Here is a 19,683-nt window from a genome sequence, read left to right as displayed (position 1 = left end):
GGAGCCCTTCTATGGAGTCAGAAGTTCTCAAGGATGTGGTCTGTAGATCAGAGAGCTCCACATCTATGTGAAGGAACTAAGGGCTATTCGACTGAGTCTCCAGTTTTTTTCTCCTTTAGTTTCCGGCAAAGCAGTAGCGGTTGACGTGGACAACACCACAGTGCTGTCTTATGTCTGCACCCACTCCCCCCCCCTCTCTCTGAATCGGCAAAAGACCTTCTCTGGGCAGACCAGTACCAGGTGAAGATTATTACTCGCTTTTGTCAGGAAAAATGAACATCCTTGCAGGCAGTTTGAATTGCTATAATCAGGTGTTGCCAATTGAGTGGACTTGGGACTCCCTCTTACGTGACGATTTCTGGAAACTTTGAGACAAACCAACTGTGGACCTCTTCGCAACATCGAGAAATCATTGTTTGCTTTCCTGTTGCTCCCAGTCCCGGACCCTCCCACATTGGCGACGGATGCCATGCTGTTGGATTGGACGGGCCTGGATGTCCACGCCTTCCCACCTTTCAGATTGATCAGGGAGGTGGACGGGCCTGGATGTCCACGCCTTCCCACCTTTCAGATTGATCAGGGAGGCGATCAAGCTCTCCTCTCACCAGAACATCTCATTGACCCTGATCAGTCCGTTCTGGCCCAGGAAGGAATGGTTTCCGGATCTGCTGTGTCTGTTAATCCCAAGAGTTCTGCCACAAAAACAGTCACTGTTCAAACAGCCCTGCTTCCTCAGGTCCCATCAGGGATTGTCCTCTCTGGTCCTGACAGGCTTCAGACTGTCAGGAGCCTCGTCAGAGCAAAAAGGCTTTTTGAAGCAAGCTACAGAAGCTTTTGCTAGGTGCAAAAGATCTGCTAGCAGGTTCTACCAATCCAAATGGTCAGTTTTCAGAGGATAGTACCTGACAAAATAATGTCTCATCTTCTGAAACCTCTATAAGCCAGTTAGCTGACTTTTTAACTTTCCTGAGGACCGATAGGAGGTTGTTTTCCTCTGCTGTCAAGGGATATAGGTTATTGTTTTAAAACCTAGTAACCTTATCAGTTCCTTTGAAACCTCCAAATTAGAAAAGCCTGGATTTCTCTCCTGGAATTTGGACGTTGTTCTGAAGTGGCTTATGAGCTCAATTTCAAACTCCTCAGTTCAACCTCTTTTAAGAATCTCACGAGGGAGACTCTCTTTCTTGTGGCATTAGCAATCGACAAACGCGTTAGCAAGCAGCAAGCCTTCAACATGAGGGTAGGCTTTTCAAATGGAAATGCAGTATACTTTCTCTCTATCTTGGTTTCCTGGCCCAGAATGAGGACGTTTCCAAGCCATGGCCTCGCCTGTTCATTATTAAGAGAATAACAGACAGCTTCAAGACAGAGGAGGAAGAGAGACTTCTATGTCCATTGGGAGCCTTGAAGTACTACCTTCAGAAGACTGAAAAGATCAGGGGATCTCCGACAAGCTTCAGTGCTCAGTGAAGAACCCTTCACACCCTCTGTCAAAGAATGCGCCATCTTTCTTCCTTAGAAATTCTATTACAGAAGTGCATTCTCAAGTTCAAGATGTTTTATCTTCCCTTAAGGTCAAAGCTTATGAGGTTTGAGCGCTCGCACTCAGCCCGGAGCGCCCCTCTTTTTCGACTCGCTGGGTGCCTGCTTCGTCAATCTTCTGCACCCGACCGATTGGCGCCAACTTCTGACTGTGGAACGTTCGGCACCAACATTTGGGCGCTCGGCGTCAACAGTGGGGTGCTTGACGCCAAACTCTGGGCGCTAGGCGCCAACTTTCACAATCCATGGCTGGCATAGTTTTAAAAGGAAACATAGGGGGCTCTCTCTACCTCTACTGTCTCTTTGCCTTGTTGTAATAGTGCAGCAGATTGCTGTAAAAATCGTTCAGATAGTGAAACAAGCATGAAATTTGGCACAAACATTCCTAAGACTACGCTCTCTTAGAAAAGGGCGCTGGCCACCTGAAAATCCAAGATGGCGGCTATTTTTCAAAATGGCCGCCATCTATGTTGAGATTCACTGGTTTGGGAGCATCTATTGGATGGAATATGCCAGTTTTTTTTTAAACCTCGACTTTTAGGTTATATAAATGTTCCATACACACATTTTATTGAAAACCCTTACTAAATGAATTGTAACCAAGATGGCGTACAAAATGGTTGCCATAAAAGTTTTTTTTCTATCCACAGCGCTAGCAGACATAGAGACCAACTGTTTTTATTTAATGGTATATTCATGTGATCAGACAGTTTAACTAATATGCTATTTTCAACTGAAATAGTAATGGTATGGTCACATACAACATTGTGTCTAAGACTGTAACCATAAAAAGAAAAGAAGAGAAATACGGACTAAACGCGCAACCAATCTATGTATAGGTCTCTCAACCTACACCTTTGAAAAATTCGAGGATAAGAAGGTAGGCATAGCATGACACGTTGGATGCTCAAGCTAGATTATCTACTGAAGAGAGGGCAATATTTATCTAGACTTCACATTTGCAAGTGCACAGAGCTGTGCAGGAAGACCCAGCTTGTAGCACTTGCACCTTTCCCGACAGCCTGCTTTGCATCCACATTTGGTAAGCTGTTGGCAACTCTTGGCTAAGGGCGAGTTGGTTGTCCAGAGGACTTGCCATGCTTCACCAGACTTTTGCCATCCCCACTCAGCAGGGTTCTCTGGCTGTGGCTGACACTGGGTGGCCTGCCCCACACACAACCAGCCTGGTACGCAGCACGCTTGGTGTGTTGGAGGAGAGCTCCCTGGTTGGTGGAATGGCCTCATATGCCCTTTGTTTTCTGGCAAACATATCAAGTCTAGCCTCATCCACAGTGCCAGCAGTGCTGGATCTTTCATACATAAGTATGACAAACCTCTCCAGGACCTTCAGGTCACTCTCTTCCACTCTGAGAGGGTAGTGACTCAGTTTGGAGAACACAGTGGAGGCCTCTGGAAAGATGTTCCGTGTCTGCCAGGCGGTCTTCTTGCCCTTGCTCCGGAAGGCTGACACTGTATCACAGCCTGTGAACGCATGGAAGAAGAGCATGCCATTCACCTTCTCCTGGCCCAGAGAGTTGCACAGGTCATGCACAGCAATCCAGCGCAGGCTCTGGCCTTGGCCAAATGCCACCCATAGCTTCTCTAGCCCTAGATTGTGGAGAGTGGAGAAAGCACTGACTGCAACGACAAGAACATCTGTGTCATTTGCTTTAACCGTGATGGTCTTGGCTCCATGTTCTGTGGCATATTTGGCATGGAGAAAGATGCGGGTGTCAGCTTCCTCATGAGAGCACTTTTCCAGTCCCTGAAGACTAGCCTCATGAGTGCTGAGGACAGCAGACCCTTTCGTGGCAATGACAACATTTGTGGCAGACATCTGGGCAACTTTGTCTGCCAGGAACTGGAACAACTCTGTCTTGTTGGCATCGTGTCTTAGGAAATTGCGCCAGTTGGATGGAATTGTGTTCTTGTCTGTCACCTTGCGCCTTCCTCCTTGACCACGTTGGAGCCTGGTCTCAGCTTTGAGGCTGGATGTATTGTATACATCAAATACAAGATGTGATGATGTGTACTTGCTGCTATAGGATTGTATCACAGGCAAGAAGTCGCAAAGTGCATAGCCCTCAAAGGTCTTTCCTTTCTTTGGTGGCAAGGCATGGACCAAAGCTGATCCATCTACAATGAGGACATCAGTCTTTGGTTCTTTGTCTTCTAGTGTAACATGACTCTCCAGGACCGAGGTCAGCTGAGACTTCTGACATGTGTACAGCCTACCACCCTCACTAAGGGAAGCTGGGAATGTTTGTGAATGTGTCCGGCAATTCAGGCACCGACCTCACTTTCTCAGGTGCAAACTTTAGTTGCTGTCTTTCCTGTCCAGTGTTCTCCTTGGTGGGGTGCTGAAATATGGAGATGCTAGTTCCATGGAAGGAGGTAGTGGCAGTAGTTGCAGATGGGTTGTGGTCGATGTTGTCCATCACTGCAGTGGTGAACAACCCTTTTCGCAGTACTGGGGGACAGACCACACCCTCCTCCACATATTTGCTAACTGTGGCATCTCCTAACTGTGCAGAGACCTCCAGTACTCTGTCATAAGAGATACTGAGGCCATACTGATGTAGCATTTCAACCAGGTTTCTCTTCCTGGTTTTGGCATAGACTGAGAGTCCCATGTAGACTGGGAATGGTGTTTCTCTGTCTTTGGAGTGTCTATGAGTTGTTGCTCCCTCTTTGTATCGGGAGTAGCAGTTGAACTGCATGAGCTGTGCAATGGCCTGGTCTGACTTTGATGCTCCAAATCGTAACTGTGACTTGATGTCAGCCCCATGCTCAACCATCCCTACAAACTGGAGCAGGAGAGGAGGCACAGAATTTCGTACACAAGCCTCAGAAAATGTGCCATCAAACCGTGACTGATGATCAAGTATAGACTTTCTGAGAATATTTGCTGCTTTAGCAATGATAACTGCCTCTGAAAGATCAGATGATTGAGCAAGTGCTTTTCCCACATCCTTTTGAAATGCAAGTAATACATCTCTGCCAGATTTATGAGCCTCAAGTTCTGGAATTTCTGCCAGAAGTTTGTCTTTGAGTCTCGTGGAATTTACACTTGGTGACTCTACACCTAATTGTTCCAGACGTTGTTGGTAGAGGTGGCAAATATCTGCCAGCCGAAATGTGACTGGATCATCTGAACAAAGGTTGTTTTCAACAATGTATGTCATCAGTTCTGACAGAACTAGTGGATACACATCTGATTCTGACTCAGTGCTACCTTGGTCTTTCTCAAGGCTCCTCAGGTAGGACCTTTTTCTGTTGTAGAGGGCACAAAGACAGGCATGGTGATACTTAAACTCCTGTGCAATGACATCCCCACCAGTCAACTTAGCAAGGAGCTTGCCATCACTAAGTATCTCTGCACATTCACGCAATTTCAAGTCAAGGCCCTTAGTACTAGCCTGTCTGAGATCAGATGCAGGTGCCACTTTCTCACAGAAAATGCAAACTTCATTGTCATGACTGGTTCGGGCGCAGTTTTGCACGACTAGTCTCAGTGTTGCTGGTCTGGTCATTGGATTGTCGCTTTCTTGCACGGTCCAGTTTAGTGTTGTTAAACAACAAGCGACAGTTCACATGGTATTTTGCTGCATTTTTCCTGAGAGTGGCCTCTATGCCATCACCTTCATCCAGCCTTGCTGAATCCATTATCAGTGGCATTTCATTAATTTCACTGAACATGGGAATGTTCCTTGCCAGCATTGTGTACCCATCATGGTCTAGGACATGATGACTTGGAGGTGATGTCAAGTGCTCACCTCTTTTGTCCTTCTGACAAAGACAACACAAACTCCAGTTTGTTTTTCTACTGCTCAATATTGGATTGGCATCACATTCTGCCATGATTTCACTTTTGATTAAGGCCGAGGGTTATCCTTTTACCACCTTAAACAAAGCACACATTCCTGTATGGGATTCAACTAGGTTCGGTCTCCCTACACCTAGCCCGATCATTCATCCAGTGCCATTTAAGTCCCGTGTGATCTGTACACCATCCGGGTAAGTACATGAACCATCATGTACAGCCCCATACCCTTGGCTCGGCTCTCCGCGCTGGCACATCCTGTCTATTCAGGTGCGGCTATCTAACTATAGCTGGTCTGGGGCTGTTAGAAAGCATTTGGGACACTAAACTAAACTATACTACAACTACTAGTCTAAGACTACAGGATTAGTAAAGCTGGATTAGCTGGCACTGAACCCCATGCTGAGTTACACAGCAGTGATGTCACCAGTGTGCCCTGGTTGTGTGCAGACATACACTCTTTTACATTTATTAATTTTCCTTCAAAATTGATGAGTTATTCGAAAGAGATGGCCTCATTAGGATCTAAAACCACAGAAACCAAGATCCATGCTTAAAACGATAATTGTTGAACGGGCATTATTTCTCATTATAATTATTGTTTCTACCTTTTCTTGGCAGCCATATAGCCCCCATATTTAAAGGTAAACTGTACTGGGAAGCTACAGAAACATAATATTCACAAGAAATAGTATGGAAGAGCTTTACCATATTGCTAGAAGCAAATACATGCCATTCTAGTGAAAAATTAGCCAAAATCTGTTGATACTGGCCGCCATCTTGGAATTTGGCCGCCATATTAAATTTTTTGCGTGGCCAGCGCCCTTTTCTGATAGAGGGAACTTTAAAGAGCACTTGTGCAAAATTTCATGCTTGTTTCACTATCTGAACGATTCTTATGAAATATGCAATTATCTGCTGCACTATAAGGTCATGGAGTTTAAGGGAAGCCTGGGGGTACAGGGTACTTGGAATACTCACCAGTTTTTTATGGTAGGGGTGGTGGTTCTTAATTTTGGTTGTAAGTGACAGTGTTGTGTTCATTCTGGTCTATGCCCAGGGCAAGGGTTCTATTTTTTGTCTTTGTCAGCCATCGGTGAACTTCCATGGCTGCAAAGTACCCACTGAAGTAGGAACAACTCTTGGTCAGTACTGCCATGCCCTCTACAGGTTAAGATGAGCGTCAACCAGAAGCAGTACCCACCTGAAGCAGCTCTCCTACCATTCTAGTTCAGAGTCATTATCTTTATTAACCCTTAAATGCCGACTGGACGTAACGTACGTCGACTAAAATTGTGTGTTGGGTGCCGAGTGGATGTACGGTATGTTGACTACAAAAAGTTTTTTAAATATTCACGGAAAAATAGTTATAGGCTCAGTTTGCGAAAGATTTTAAATCACACACCTTGAGGGATGCCGGGAGTTCATGGATCACGCTGTTGTTTTGTTTACAAGCGTTACCCAGCCGCGCATGCGCAAATTTCTTTCTTCTCGCACTACAGAGCATCAGTGACGCATCTCAGAAATTCTTTCGTCACTTTGTCGTAATTTTTGCACCGTTTTATATTAGCCATTACATAAAGTTTTATATATGAAAATGTGCACAATTTCATGTAGAATACAATAAAAAACAACCCATGGTTGTAGCTTTTATAAGGTTTGAAATATTTTCATATAAATCACAATAAGTGCCAAAATTTCAACCTTCAGTCAAATTTGACTTGACCGAAATGGTCGAAAAACGCAATTGTAAGCTAAAACTCTTACATTCTAGTAATATTCAATCATTTACCTTTATTTTGCAACAAATTAGAAGTCTCTAGCACAATATTTTGATTTATGGTGAATTTTTGAAAAAAACTTTTCCTTATGTCTGACCGGTAACTCTGCCAAAAATCTCAGAAATTTTTTCGTCACTTTGTTGTAATTTTTGCACCATTTTATATTAGCCTTTACATAAAGTTTTATATATGAAAATGTGTGCAATTTCATTTAAAATACAACAAAAAACAACCCATGGTTGTAGCTTTTATCAGTTTTGAAATATTTTCATATAAATTACAATGTGCCAAAATTTCAACCTTCGGTCAAATTTGACTCGACCAAAATGGTCGAAAAACGCAATTGTAAGCTAAAACTCTTACATTCTAGTAATATTCAATCATTTACCTTCATTTTGCAACAAATTCAAAGTCTCTAGCACAATATTTCGATTTATGGTGAATTTTTGAAAAAAAATTTTCCTTATGTCTGCGCGGTAACTCGGCCAAAAATCTCAGAAATTCTTTCGTCACTTTGTCGTAATTTTTGCACCGTTTTATATTAGCCGTTACATAAAGTTTTATATATGAAAATGTGCACAATTTCATGTAGAATACAATAAAAAACAACCCATGGTTGTAGCTTTTATAAGGTTTGAAATATTTTCATATAAATCACAATAAGTGCCAAAATTTCAACCTTCAGTCAAATTTGACTTGACCGAAATGGTCGAAAAATGCAATTGTAAGCTAAAACTCTTACATTCTAGTAATATTCAATCATTTACCTTTATTTTGCAACAAATTAGAAGTCTCTAGCACAATATTTCGATTTATGGTGAATTTTTGAAAAAAACTTTTCCTTATGTCTGACCGGTAACTCGGCCAAAAATCTCAGAAATTCTTTCGTCACTTTGTCGTAATTTTTGCACCGTTCTGTATTAGCCGTTACATAATGTTTTATATATGAAAATGTGCGCAATTTCATGTAAAATACAACAAAAAACAACCCATGGTTGTAGCTTTTATCAATTTTGAAATATTTTCATGTAAATCACAATAAGTGCCAAAATTTCAACCTTCGGTCAACTTTGACTCGACCGAAATGGTCGAAAAACGCAATTGTAAGCTAAAAATCTTACATTCTAGTAATATTCAATCATTTACCTTCATTTTGCAACAAATTGGAAGTCTCTAGCACAATATTTCGATTTATGGTGAATTTTTGAAAAAAAACTTTTTCCTTACGTCCACGCGTGGTAACTCGGCCGAAAATCTCAGAAATTCTTTCGTCACTTTGTCGTAATGTTTGCACTGTTTTATATTAGCCGTTACATAAAGTGTTATACATCAAAATGTGTGCAATTTCATGTAGAATACAACAAAAAAATAACTCATGGTTGTAGCTTTTATCAGCTTTGAAATATTTTCATATAAATCACGATAAGTAACAAAATTTAAACCTTTGGTCAACTTTGACTCGACCGAAATGGTCGAAAAACGCAATTTTAAGCGAAAACTGTTACATTCTAGTAGCATTCAATCATTTACCTTCATTTTGTAACAAACGGGAAGTCTCTAGCACAATATTTCGATTTATGGTGAATTTTTTAAAAAAACTTTTTCCTTCCCTCCGCGCGTGGTAACTCTGCTGAAAATCTCGGCATTTCTTGAGTCACCTTGTCGTAATTTTCACACCATTTTATAGTAGGCGTTACATAAAGTGTTATACATGAAAATTTGCATAATATCATGTAGAACACAACAAAAAATAACTCATGGTTGTAGCTTTTATCAGTTTTGAAATATTTTCATATAAATCACGATAAATAGAAAAAATTCGAACTTCGGTCAACTTTAACTCGACCGAAATGGTAGAAAAATGCAATTGTAAGCTAAAAATTTTACAGTCTGGTAATACTCAATCAATTACCTTCATTTTGCAATAAACGGGAAGTCTCTAGCACAATATTTCGATTTATGGTGAATTTTTGAAAAAAAAATTTCTTTACGTCCGCTCGTTACGAATTCATACATGATTTTGTGATAATATTTTCTCTGTGTTGCTTTGATCGTTTTACAATTTGTTATATACCAAAATCATTGCAATTTAGTGTACAGTACAACAAAAAAAAAAATAACTCATTAGCTTTAACCGTTTTGCTCACCGCGATTTGTATACAATTATATATGAAAATTTTTTTTGCGCTGTCATATATTCCAATATTTATATATGATAATGATATTTTTTTCATTTCTGTTGGTTGCATACTAAACTTCAGGCAATGAGGAAAAAAGGAGCCAAAAGTGAACTCTTAATATTAAAAACTGAGCTTGCTGTGATTTTTTGAAAAAAACTTTTTTTCCGCTTCGGCGCTCACTCCCGAACGCCGCCAGCATACAGGAGATGCTTTTGTAAATAAAGGCTCGGAGTTTAAGGGTTAATGTTTTTCAAATACAAACAGTGTGGTTAGTGTTGCAAACATTCCAAGAATGTGTGAAGATTCACTTGGTGGTGATGTTGAGAAACAACACAACCATTATAGAGTAATTCAACTAATGATGGGGGATGCTTGTATATCTGCAATGCTAGTTGGCATTGCAGATATACAAGTGGGTGGCTCTCCAAGCTGTTGAGTTGTCAGCCAGTTACATGCTGGGCAGGTGGAATGTCCAGGAAGATCAGCTCAGTCATCAAGGTCAGGTATTGGGGATAAAATGGTTCCTAACCCTAACCAAAGGAGAGATTGTTTGAGTTATGGGGATTATCCCATGATCGATCTGCTTTCAACCAGACTGAACAGAAAACATCTAGTCTTACCATCCTTTGGCACTCCATCCCTCAGATTGGGAAATCTTTTTAGTGTTACGGAGCCTCCATCACATTCCTTGGACAGAGACCTGACACTTAAGACTGTATTCCTCATAGTGTTGGCTTCTGTGAAGAGGGTAGGAGAGTTACATGGCCTGTTGTATCTTGTTCTGTACTCAGAGGGCTGGGAATCTCTGGCTTTCTTCTTTGTTCCTGAGTTTGTATCAAAACTCAGAAACTGTCAATTCCAGATGAGAGATTTCAGTTTATTGATCTCTTTGCTTTGAAACTACATTGTTAGAGACTGGGATGAGATGATTCTTTGCGTGGTCTGCATCATAAAGTAGTACATTACCTGACAAGAACCCACGCCTTGAGGCTGGAATGTGGGAAACTTTTTGGTAATACAGTTAGGTGTAAGAAGGAGCTGTCCAGGTAAACTCATTTTTGTCTGGCTTCAGGAGGTTATCAAGCAGGGCTATGACTCCTCTCCAGAGGAGACTGGCCTCTCTTCTCGCATGAGAGAATATGAATTTACGAGCATGGGCCTATTCCTTGCCTTTTGGAGGAACTTGTCTGTGTCTCAGGTAATGAGGGCAGGGTTTGTTGTAGCCAGACTACCTTTATGCCATGGTTCTCCATAATCTTTCCTTACGGGTCCCTCTTGTTTCAGGATTCTCTGGCCCAGGGCTATACTGCTCTGGTGAACCATCTTGCCAATACCGTAGGAGGTTGCAGGTGTAATGACATCCCCTGCTTGCATGCACAGACTGGAGCATGGCAATTCTGGGTGGAATCCAACTTCAAACATTGCAGGGACTACGTCTCCTAAGTTTCCTGCTTATGAAAGGTTATGGTTGTCCCTGTTGAAACAAATAACAGATTTTTTAAGTAATTTGTATTTTACCTAGGTACACAAACCAGAGCCTTTTATATACAGTAAGGTCAACCCACCTCAACCACCCCTTTCAGTCCCTGTGGCTGAAGGAAAAAGTGAATGGTGAGGTGCAAGTGAGGGTTATACCCTCCTCGCACCCCCATCTCCACCAGTTTACTACCTTGTTATCAAGATTCAATGACTGATTCAGCTTGTGCTGAAGGTTACTCTTGTTTATAAAAGGCTCTGGTTTGTATATCTATGAAAAATACAAATTACCGTATATTTCCGCGTATAAGACGACCTTTAAATCATAAAATTCACCCCTAAAAATTAGGGGTCGTCTTATACCACCATTCTAAAAATCAACCCTTGAATTGTAAGTGATGTTTATCAGTAGGCTAGCCTCTGCCTCGGTGCAATAACCACTGACGTACATGAAAAGATTCACATTATGAAGTAAATTGATATTTAAGGTAATAAACCATTTTTAACTTATATATTATTGGCATATCTTCATAATGAATAGCCTATTTGAGGAATGATTCCATATCAATGAAATCAGCTTTTATCTATGCGAGCCCAGCTTACAAAATGTACCCTAAATATTGAGTTATGGTTGTGCGCATAGCAATCTTTGTTGTTCAGTAACATAGTGTAATTACAGTAGTAATAACATTTAGGATAACATAATATTCATTTTTCATTGAAAATTCAGGCTGTTTCTAACTGTTTAGAACAATTCAGTCATAAGAACGATAATTATGTACGATAATTATCATACTTTATTGTATTGTTGTAGGGGTTGCTTTTGATTGGCGATGAAATGGAAACAAAATAGTGGCTCCCCTTTTAGGTGATGTGCGTAGGAAAAACATGATATAGAATCGATTTTATCATTTCGTTTACCGTATATACTCGTTAATATGCGATCTCGTGCATCGTGCGACCCCCAAATTTTCACTCATAAAAAATTATTTTATCATGTATCTCTTGTATCATGGGAGTTCCTTTTTCGAGAGACCAAATTACTATGGACTAACCTCTTTTACTCCATCTTTTATCACATCTTAGTTAAATAGGTTAAAAAAGCTAGAGCGAATGATAAAGATAAATGTATCATTATACTCGTTGAGTAAACAAGTACAGCCATAAACAACCGAATGAGAAACAACTGTTTTGCTATGAACACAGTCTAGGCTATGGCTATGAACAACCAAATCGGATAACAGTAGCTGTTTTGCTTGCATTTCAACCATCGTATGATACAGGCAGTCCCTAGTTATCGGCAGCCTCGGTTACTGGCGATCCGGTTTTACGGCGCTTGTCTAGCGACGATGATAATCAGATTTTCGTCGCTGATAACTGGTTAACGGCGCTGATCGCCTCTTATCGGCAGCGCCGCTAACCAGTTATTGGTGTCGGTAACTGGTTATCAGCGCCGCTAACCGGGATCAGTGCTATTATCACCGATTTTTGGTTAGTGGTGATTTTCAGTTGTTGTCACGCCGTCGGGAACGGAACCCCGCTGATAACCGGGGACTGCCTGTAGTAAACAATTACTGTAGTTATGTTACAAATGACTTTAAGTAGAATAGGACTGATATATATCTTACATACAGTATACCCTTAGTCGCTATGGAAAGATCGCAAGGAAATATACTGCTAATTTTAAGTTGCAAGTTGTAGCTTAAGCTGAGAAAACAAACAATGTTCAGGCGCTAATGACTATAGATTATCGTGCATCGGCAACATGGATAAAACTCCTAAACTTTGATATGTCATCATTCTCAACCGTTGGAGGGAAAAGTATTTTATTCAAAACTACAGGCAGGGCATGAAAGAACACATTTTACTGTCATTTTAAAGTGTATGGCAAATGGGACGAAACCTTCCCCCATGGTTATCTTTAAATGAAATTGAATTGAAGCCGAAACAAAAATTCGTGGAAGGTATCGTTGTCCATGTTCATGAAAACCTAAACAATGCAAATGGCGCATTATCACTAAGTTTGTATTTTATAATACATTTATTAATATGCAAATACATACAGTATTACTGGATACAGTGAAGTAAAGCATAACTTGTTGAAAGATCCATGGAAAAGATGCATATTCGTTATGGTTGTATTTTATAATAATGTGTGAATATTGCATACAATAATTTTATATTTCGTGTATGATGCGACCCCCCTTAAAATTAGCTTCAAAATTAGGTCTTCAGAAGTGGCATGATACTGTAAATAAAACAGTATTTGTAATAACGATCATCTTTACGTAACCAATATTCCATAAGATATCTGTTGTTGCAAAAGCTAGCCTATACACAGATGGTGTTGGAATTTAGCAGTTGTCTTATACTATGATATAAGTTAAATTCATGAAAATTTGTCATAATTTTTTTACGGTACTGAAAAGTTATTTTTCATTTTAGAAAAGACACTTAAAGAGAGTTTGAATGAGTTGTATTGTAGCATTAGGATAGTTTGTAAGTGATTTTCTGGTAGTACAGGAACACCTGTTATCCATGGTCTTGGTAAGACATCACTCAGTATGTTTCCATAATTCATGGTCCCATTAAATCCTCTGAAAAATAATTAATTCTTTATTGACTGTTTCAGGCAGATGGGTTTGACCAACCAGAGCTGGGAAATTGTGAAGATCTTTGCCCTGCTTGAACTAGGTGTAATACTCTTTGCCAGTGCTGTGTACAATTTTTCACTAGCACTGATTATTACCATAGCCTACACTCCTGTTGCTCTTCTCAGCTCACCTTCTCCAACATGGTAAGTTTACACTATAATTATTGTCTTCTGTGATTAATCCTCTTAAATATAATCTGGAAAAATTATTAAAAAAAGATTGCTTGTGGGTTTGTACAAGACATGAGCCTCATATATTATTTTTTCTTATCACAGGCAGTGATTTTGTGAGGTGAACAAAGAATTCTTGTTTTACATTAAATAGCTTTTTATTCAAATCCATTTAACCTATGAGCCTTAATCTGTACAGGATGCATACCAATACACAAAGCAAAGTTTCAGAGAAAAAAAATCTCAATGTGCATCCCAGCAACTCCTTGCATGACACTTCTGTAGCTTTTCTTCTGTACTAATTCCATCTGAGAAAGATTGTAAGTGAAGAGGGCACCAAAATTTATGATAAATGGTTTTCATATAGAAGCTTATTTTGGGGCAAATGCAGAGTGAACGATCAGGGATATTGTAGCAGCCAGGTTTTTCAGAGGGGATATGTTTTAACCAGACATACCTTTGCCTAACCTAACTTTGGATGCTGTGCTCTCTCCCAAGTAAGCTGTGACCCCTCATTCTGCATTCTACCCAATCTTTATTTTTGTAAAAACATGGTTTGTTATCATGAATCTTTTAATCATGAAAGAGCCAGAATCAAATATTTAGGAAGGTGGACACAACTTAGAATCCAAGAAGGGAAATTTAGCTGCTATAGTTAAACCGGTCGGTGGTGGCTGCTGAGAGGAGCTCTCACTCAGAATGTATTGTGTCAGAGTCTAAATATTTCTGTCATTTTCTCTTATAAGAGACCACTGTGCAGAGAAATGAGCAACCAATCTGATCACTAGGTAAAGACAGATTAAGTCAGTTAACCTGAAGCTGCTTTTGCTTCTCAGTTTTGACAGCTCTTGCTCCCCTGAGTCTAATAACGCACGTCTCCCTTTTCTGGTACTTTCACAGGATTTAACATCACTTACTGGCTCTCTCTCTCTCTCTCTCTCAGTTCAGGCCACTAGGAAGCAAGAGCCTGTGTGGGCACAAGGCCAGCTTAATTATTTTAGAATGGAGAGACTAAGACGAGCAGAAATACCCAAATCGGGCTTTGAAAAGAATTCAGAAAAATAATAAAAATTATAAAAGATAATAGATAATTGTTATGGTTTCAAGAATCGTTGCAGGTTCCTTTAATCTCTAAACAACAAGGATTCAACACCAGCAATTAAAATATGGGAAATAAATATAAAAAGAAATTCTTACAACACTAAAACACGTTTATTGACAACCTTATTCACAAACAAAGAAAACAAATAGTTACATCCCATCAGCTTTCATTGAAACGTGACACAAATCAAAACAAATCAAAGCAGTTATAGATAGGGGGAACAGGTTGAAAGGTAGAGCAAATTTTAATACTTAAATGGTGAGTTGGTGAATTATCCTTCATGGCTGGGGGTTTAGCTTGAAGAGATGATGCTGGCAAGGTGGCTTCGGGCTTGAAGACGTCACAGAGGGGCAGCTGGGGTTTCAGCTGAAGAGATGATGCTGGCATGGTGGCTTCAGGCTCGAAGATGTCCCAAAAAGTGTGGCTTCAGGATGGGACAGCAAATGTTGTTTCTTCCAGAATCTGGAGATTATGCAAATGGAGGTCAGGAAGGGCTGGTGACTCCTCCAAGAACATAAGTTTGTTTGAATATTGAGCCATTCGTAGTTACTGTATTATAGTAAAAGGTTTTAATAACAAAATCTTGTGTTAACTGATTTAGGTTTTAAATTGAACATCCAGGCACAGTAACATATCAGACCACCAACCTTTGTACTTACATACATATTTTTCTCAGAGGAGAAGTGATAACTATTTACTATATATGTTTATAACATGAATGACTGTTTCTGCTACATTTACTGTAGAAGATAAAAAGAGTGTGAAAATAGAAAGCTGTATTACCTAACCTTCATATAAAATGGAAGGAACTGTTGTGATTATAGGATTTTTATTATTGCAAATTAGTTTAATGAGACCTCTGAGGATACATTTTTGTACTCTTAATGTGGCTCTTTTGAAGGGTTTGTTCTCTAATGAGAGGTAAAAAGTGGAGCCAGATAGAATTAAAGAGGCTGGATTGGTAAGAAAGAAGAGAACAAAGGAAATAAATGAAGAGTGAAGGCATGAAGTGGTGGAGCTAGGTTTGAAGGGTCACTTAACAGAACCTTCAATATTGTCAGCAGTATACCATGTAAGGGACTCTGTATAGGAGTGTGATAGTAAAAAAATAAGGATTTACTTCAGTTTCTAGGAGGTCTTTTGAAGAAATTTTGTTCAAGTATTTGATTATTGTCTTTGATTTTTTTTTAAAGAAATTAAGTGCAGTTTACATTCAGTCTTCATTTTTTGTTTTCTGTTCTTTCAGGAAAAGACGGTTATCTAAGGCATTACTTTTGATCTTAATCCATCCAATGGTCATGCTCTTTCTGTCTGTAGCAGCGGACTCATACTCCAACTACAGTGATATCCCAGTGCACAAGTTCCTCTGGAAATCTTACGTAGCCACCAAACGTGCCCTTATGTATAGTATTGTTGATGGCATGATATATTCTAATTGGGTATTCCACGTAGCAACACACTGTCTTCTGCCAGTATGGTTACTATTTTGGCAAATAGTTCTCTATCCTGTTCACTGAGCTTTAGTTTAGCATAGACTTTCTAGTTGTGAGTTTTTATTATAGTTAGTTTCACATACTTTTAGGGGTTTAATTGTATACACTGATTACCCAGTAATTTGCAAATTATGAATTTCACAATGTCATGTTGATAGTTACTGTATTAGGTAGATTAACAGTGTTTCTGTAATTTTCTTGTATGTATAAGTTTTTGCATATTTTCATGGCAATACTACTTCATGTATAATTTTGGTCACAATTTTTATATTAGATAGGTAGTCATCTAGTGTTCATACCAGTCACATTTTTTTCAGCAGAGTATTTACAAAAGGTCACATTCTTAGTTTTCATTTAAAAATTTAACCAAACAAGGACCACAAACTGATTAATCATTTGATGGCAGTGATTGCAAATTGATTATTTTTATATGTTTTTATTTTGGTCAAGACATTGATAGATATCACTGACCAGTTAAAGGCATTATTTAAGACAATGAAACCAAACCACTGTGTCAAAATTCAGCACTCTAGTAAGGTTGCTCAAAGGATTCATTCTCAAACCACCATGTCAAAATTAAGCACTCTAGTAAGGTTGCTCAAAGGAATCATTCTTAAACATAGGTAAAAAGCTGAGGAGATAGATAGTGGTGCTAAATACTGAAATGGAAGTAAAACCTGAGTATATATTATCATCTCAGATCTCAGTACTCAAAAATGTTCCCTGATTTTTTTTAGTAAAGTAAAAACACGGTTTTTACGCAAGTCATTTCTTATTTTGATGCTACTGCAATGAACGTTATGAAGAGTTTGGAGTAGTTCCTAGTACTTTATATTAAGGCACTGGTGACTATTCTGTCAAGTCATGAATGGTGTTACAATATTTTGACCTAATTTCAAGGAGTAAATTAAGCCATAGTAGAATGGATAGTACAGTCATCCAATCTTGACTTGTCCTTGGTAGTTTCTTCGTGTGTTGTAGATTTCTGTTAACATAGTGGCAGTATGTGTTGTAAAATATAATTTTCATTTTTAAACAGTAATCTAGAGTTTTTTACATTATTTTCCTCAATTTAATATGTATACATTTGATTTAATCCAGTGGAATATTTCACTCATAGATTAATGACAGGATATGCTGGGCCTTTTACACACAGGCTTTTTTGTTATAAATTATAATCTATTATATATTGTTTATGATGACAAAGGTACTGTCAAGCTGTATTTCTTGTCTTTAAATTGGATCATGCGGGATGTGATTTTTTTTTACTGTAGCATTCCCTAATTTTGAAGCTATATTTTCTCATTATGGTTCTGATCCTTAACCCTTTGTTAATAAGAGACGGAGGATCTTTGTCATGTGTTACAGATTGACATGATGTTATATATCAGGTTTAAAGTTAAAGCTGTATTATGAGATGTATTTTGTTTCCTTGTAAAAGTTTGAATAACTTGCATTGTGAAATCAGGTTTGTACTATAAACTGCTGGAGATCTCATATCATTCACTGCAAGTTATACTGTATTACTATTGCTTTTACAGTTGGTGCCAGGAAAAGGCTTTAGATATAACATATTTATTTTTTTACTTTTTAATTTCTCTAAAAATTACAAGCTAAATATGATGCATGATTGTGTGCTGATTGAAATGAAATTTAAACTGCCATGCAGCTCATAGTATAAGTCTGTATACATAATTAATGACGTGCATGTTCTTTTGTATGTTGTGTTATTAGTTTATTAGAATTACTGTATTTCCCAGTGTCGAAGTTGTTATTTTTGTCTTAAAATAAGCCTTGGAAATTTACCGTGCATCCTATAGGCTGAAGTTTACATTTTAAAATAAGCCTTGGAAATTTACCGTGCATCCTATAGGCTGAAGTTAACATTTTCATTGGCCCAGCCTTACCCTAGAGGAAGGTTATCTTTGTTTGGAAGTAATCAGACCTCTTAATGAAGTGTACAAATTATTGTTAGTTACAATAGTAAATAAACAAATTTATCGTTGAAAATACAAAAAATCTAAATATTTTAGTCACAAAGATTCATTCTTGTATCAGCAGAATACTGTACAGTAAATGAGTAAAGGACAAATAGCACCTAAAGATTGTATACAGTATATCAGTACTGTATTATGTACTGGTATTTTCACTCTTCTCAAATGATCCTGGCTTTAAGGAACACTGTTTGCTAAAAAGAGTAAAATTGCAGTATTTTATAAGGGTTTACCAGTAAATCTCACTAGAGCAAGAATATCTAAATCAAAGTAGAAATTTAATATGGTGTTTTTTTATTAATAGTTTCTTCAGAACATTCACACGACTTTTTATACTTGGTAAGAATGAGAAAAATATTTAAAGATATTGAAAATTAAGATTTTTTCTTATTTGTTATTACAGTACTATGTTGTGTAGATTTTAAGCTTTATTTTTATTTTTTCTGTTTGGGATGCAACTACCTTTCATTTATGGTATTGATTTATGGTAAAACTTCCTCCAGCTTTTGAGTTGAAATTAGTTGAATTTTAACCCAAAGATTATTGTATTTGTGTGTAATTGGCTTTTTTTTATGTTATAGTACTAAGAGTGATCTAGACTGACTTTTTAAACGAGGACAAATGGGATGTAACTGTACTGATTGAATTAGCTATACAATTTGTATTTTGTTTGGAACTGGCTCCAGAATTTCTAATTGCAAATAATCCTGTAATATTATGTAAGCTTTGACAGTTGGGATGGCATTACTGACTACTCAGCGTGAAGTTTAATCCCATTACTTTACTGTACAAGTAATGGAGCAGGGGAATTCAGAATACATATTCTGTAGTATTTATTCCTTTTTCAAACTTACTGATTTTCCTTTGTAGTTCACAGGAGTCATGCCATCATGAAACAAATGTTAAAATAAAACTTGGTGATTCCTGCAACTTGATGGAAGCAGTTGTTCAAATTGAAAGGTTGAGTATTATTCCTTTGTGAAATTGGCATTAAAGCCTGTTAGAGACATTGTTTTTTGAAACAGGATAAAATTTTATAATTGTGGGTTAACTCTAATTCCAGCCTTTTGTCATATTCAAGAAAATGGATTTTATCAGATTGCATTATTCTAAAAATGTACTAGTCTCATTAATAATTTTTTCATTTTTACCTGGGTAATCTTCTTCTCTCATGTCATATAGCAGAGCATATTTAAAAGGAGACATGTTATATTTTCTTGACATTCCACCAATAAATTATTTACATTTTTATGTAGTTTTTGTAGGCCTCCTGAATGAAGTGTTGAAATAACTACATCTTAACATTTTGTAATTCGGTGATTGCTTATTTGGTAAACTATTAATTAATGATAATAATCTGAAGTGTGTGAATTGAATGGTCACATTGTAGTTGTTAACATCCAATCTTTAACAAAACTAACTTAAAACTACACAAAAGTAAAAGGAGTCAAGTAAGTCATGATGAATA

General features: G+C 38.2%; 1 protein-coding gene across 4 annotated transcripts in view; it reads left to right on the top strand.

The window, feature by feature from the left end:
- The window catches only part of GAA1 (glycosylphosphatidylinositol anchor attachment 1), a 99,328-nt gene extending 79,864 nt beyond the window's left edge, over positions 1-19,464 (top strand). For all 4 annotated transcript variants that reach the window (XM_067106916.1, XM_067106914.1, XM_067106915.1 and 1 more), the window contains exons 12-13: positions 13,435-13,599; positions 15,975-19,464. In XM_067106916.1, the coding sequence (XP_066963017.1) occupies positions 13,435-13,599; positions 15,975-16,245 (436 nt within the window). In that variant the 3' untranslated portion in view covers positions 16,246-19,464. The remainder of the gene's footprint in view (positions 1-13,434; positions 13,600-15,974) is intronic.
- Positions 19,465-19,683: the final 219 nt, after the last annotated feature.

Source organism: Macrobrachium rosenbergii, chromosome 7, assembly GCF_040412425.1.
Source record: "Macrobrachium rosenbergii isolate ZJJX-2024 chromosome 7, ASM4041242v1, whole genome shotgun sequence".
Classification (NCBI taxonomy): Eukaryota; Metazoa; Arthropoda; class Malacostraca; order Decapoda; family Palaemonidae; genus Macrobrachium; species Macrobrachium rosenbergii.
This window is presented reverse-complemented; position numbering and strand designations above follow the sequence as displayed.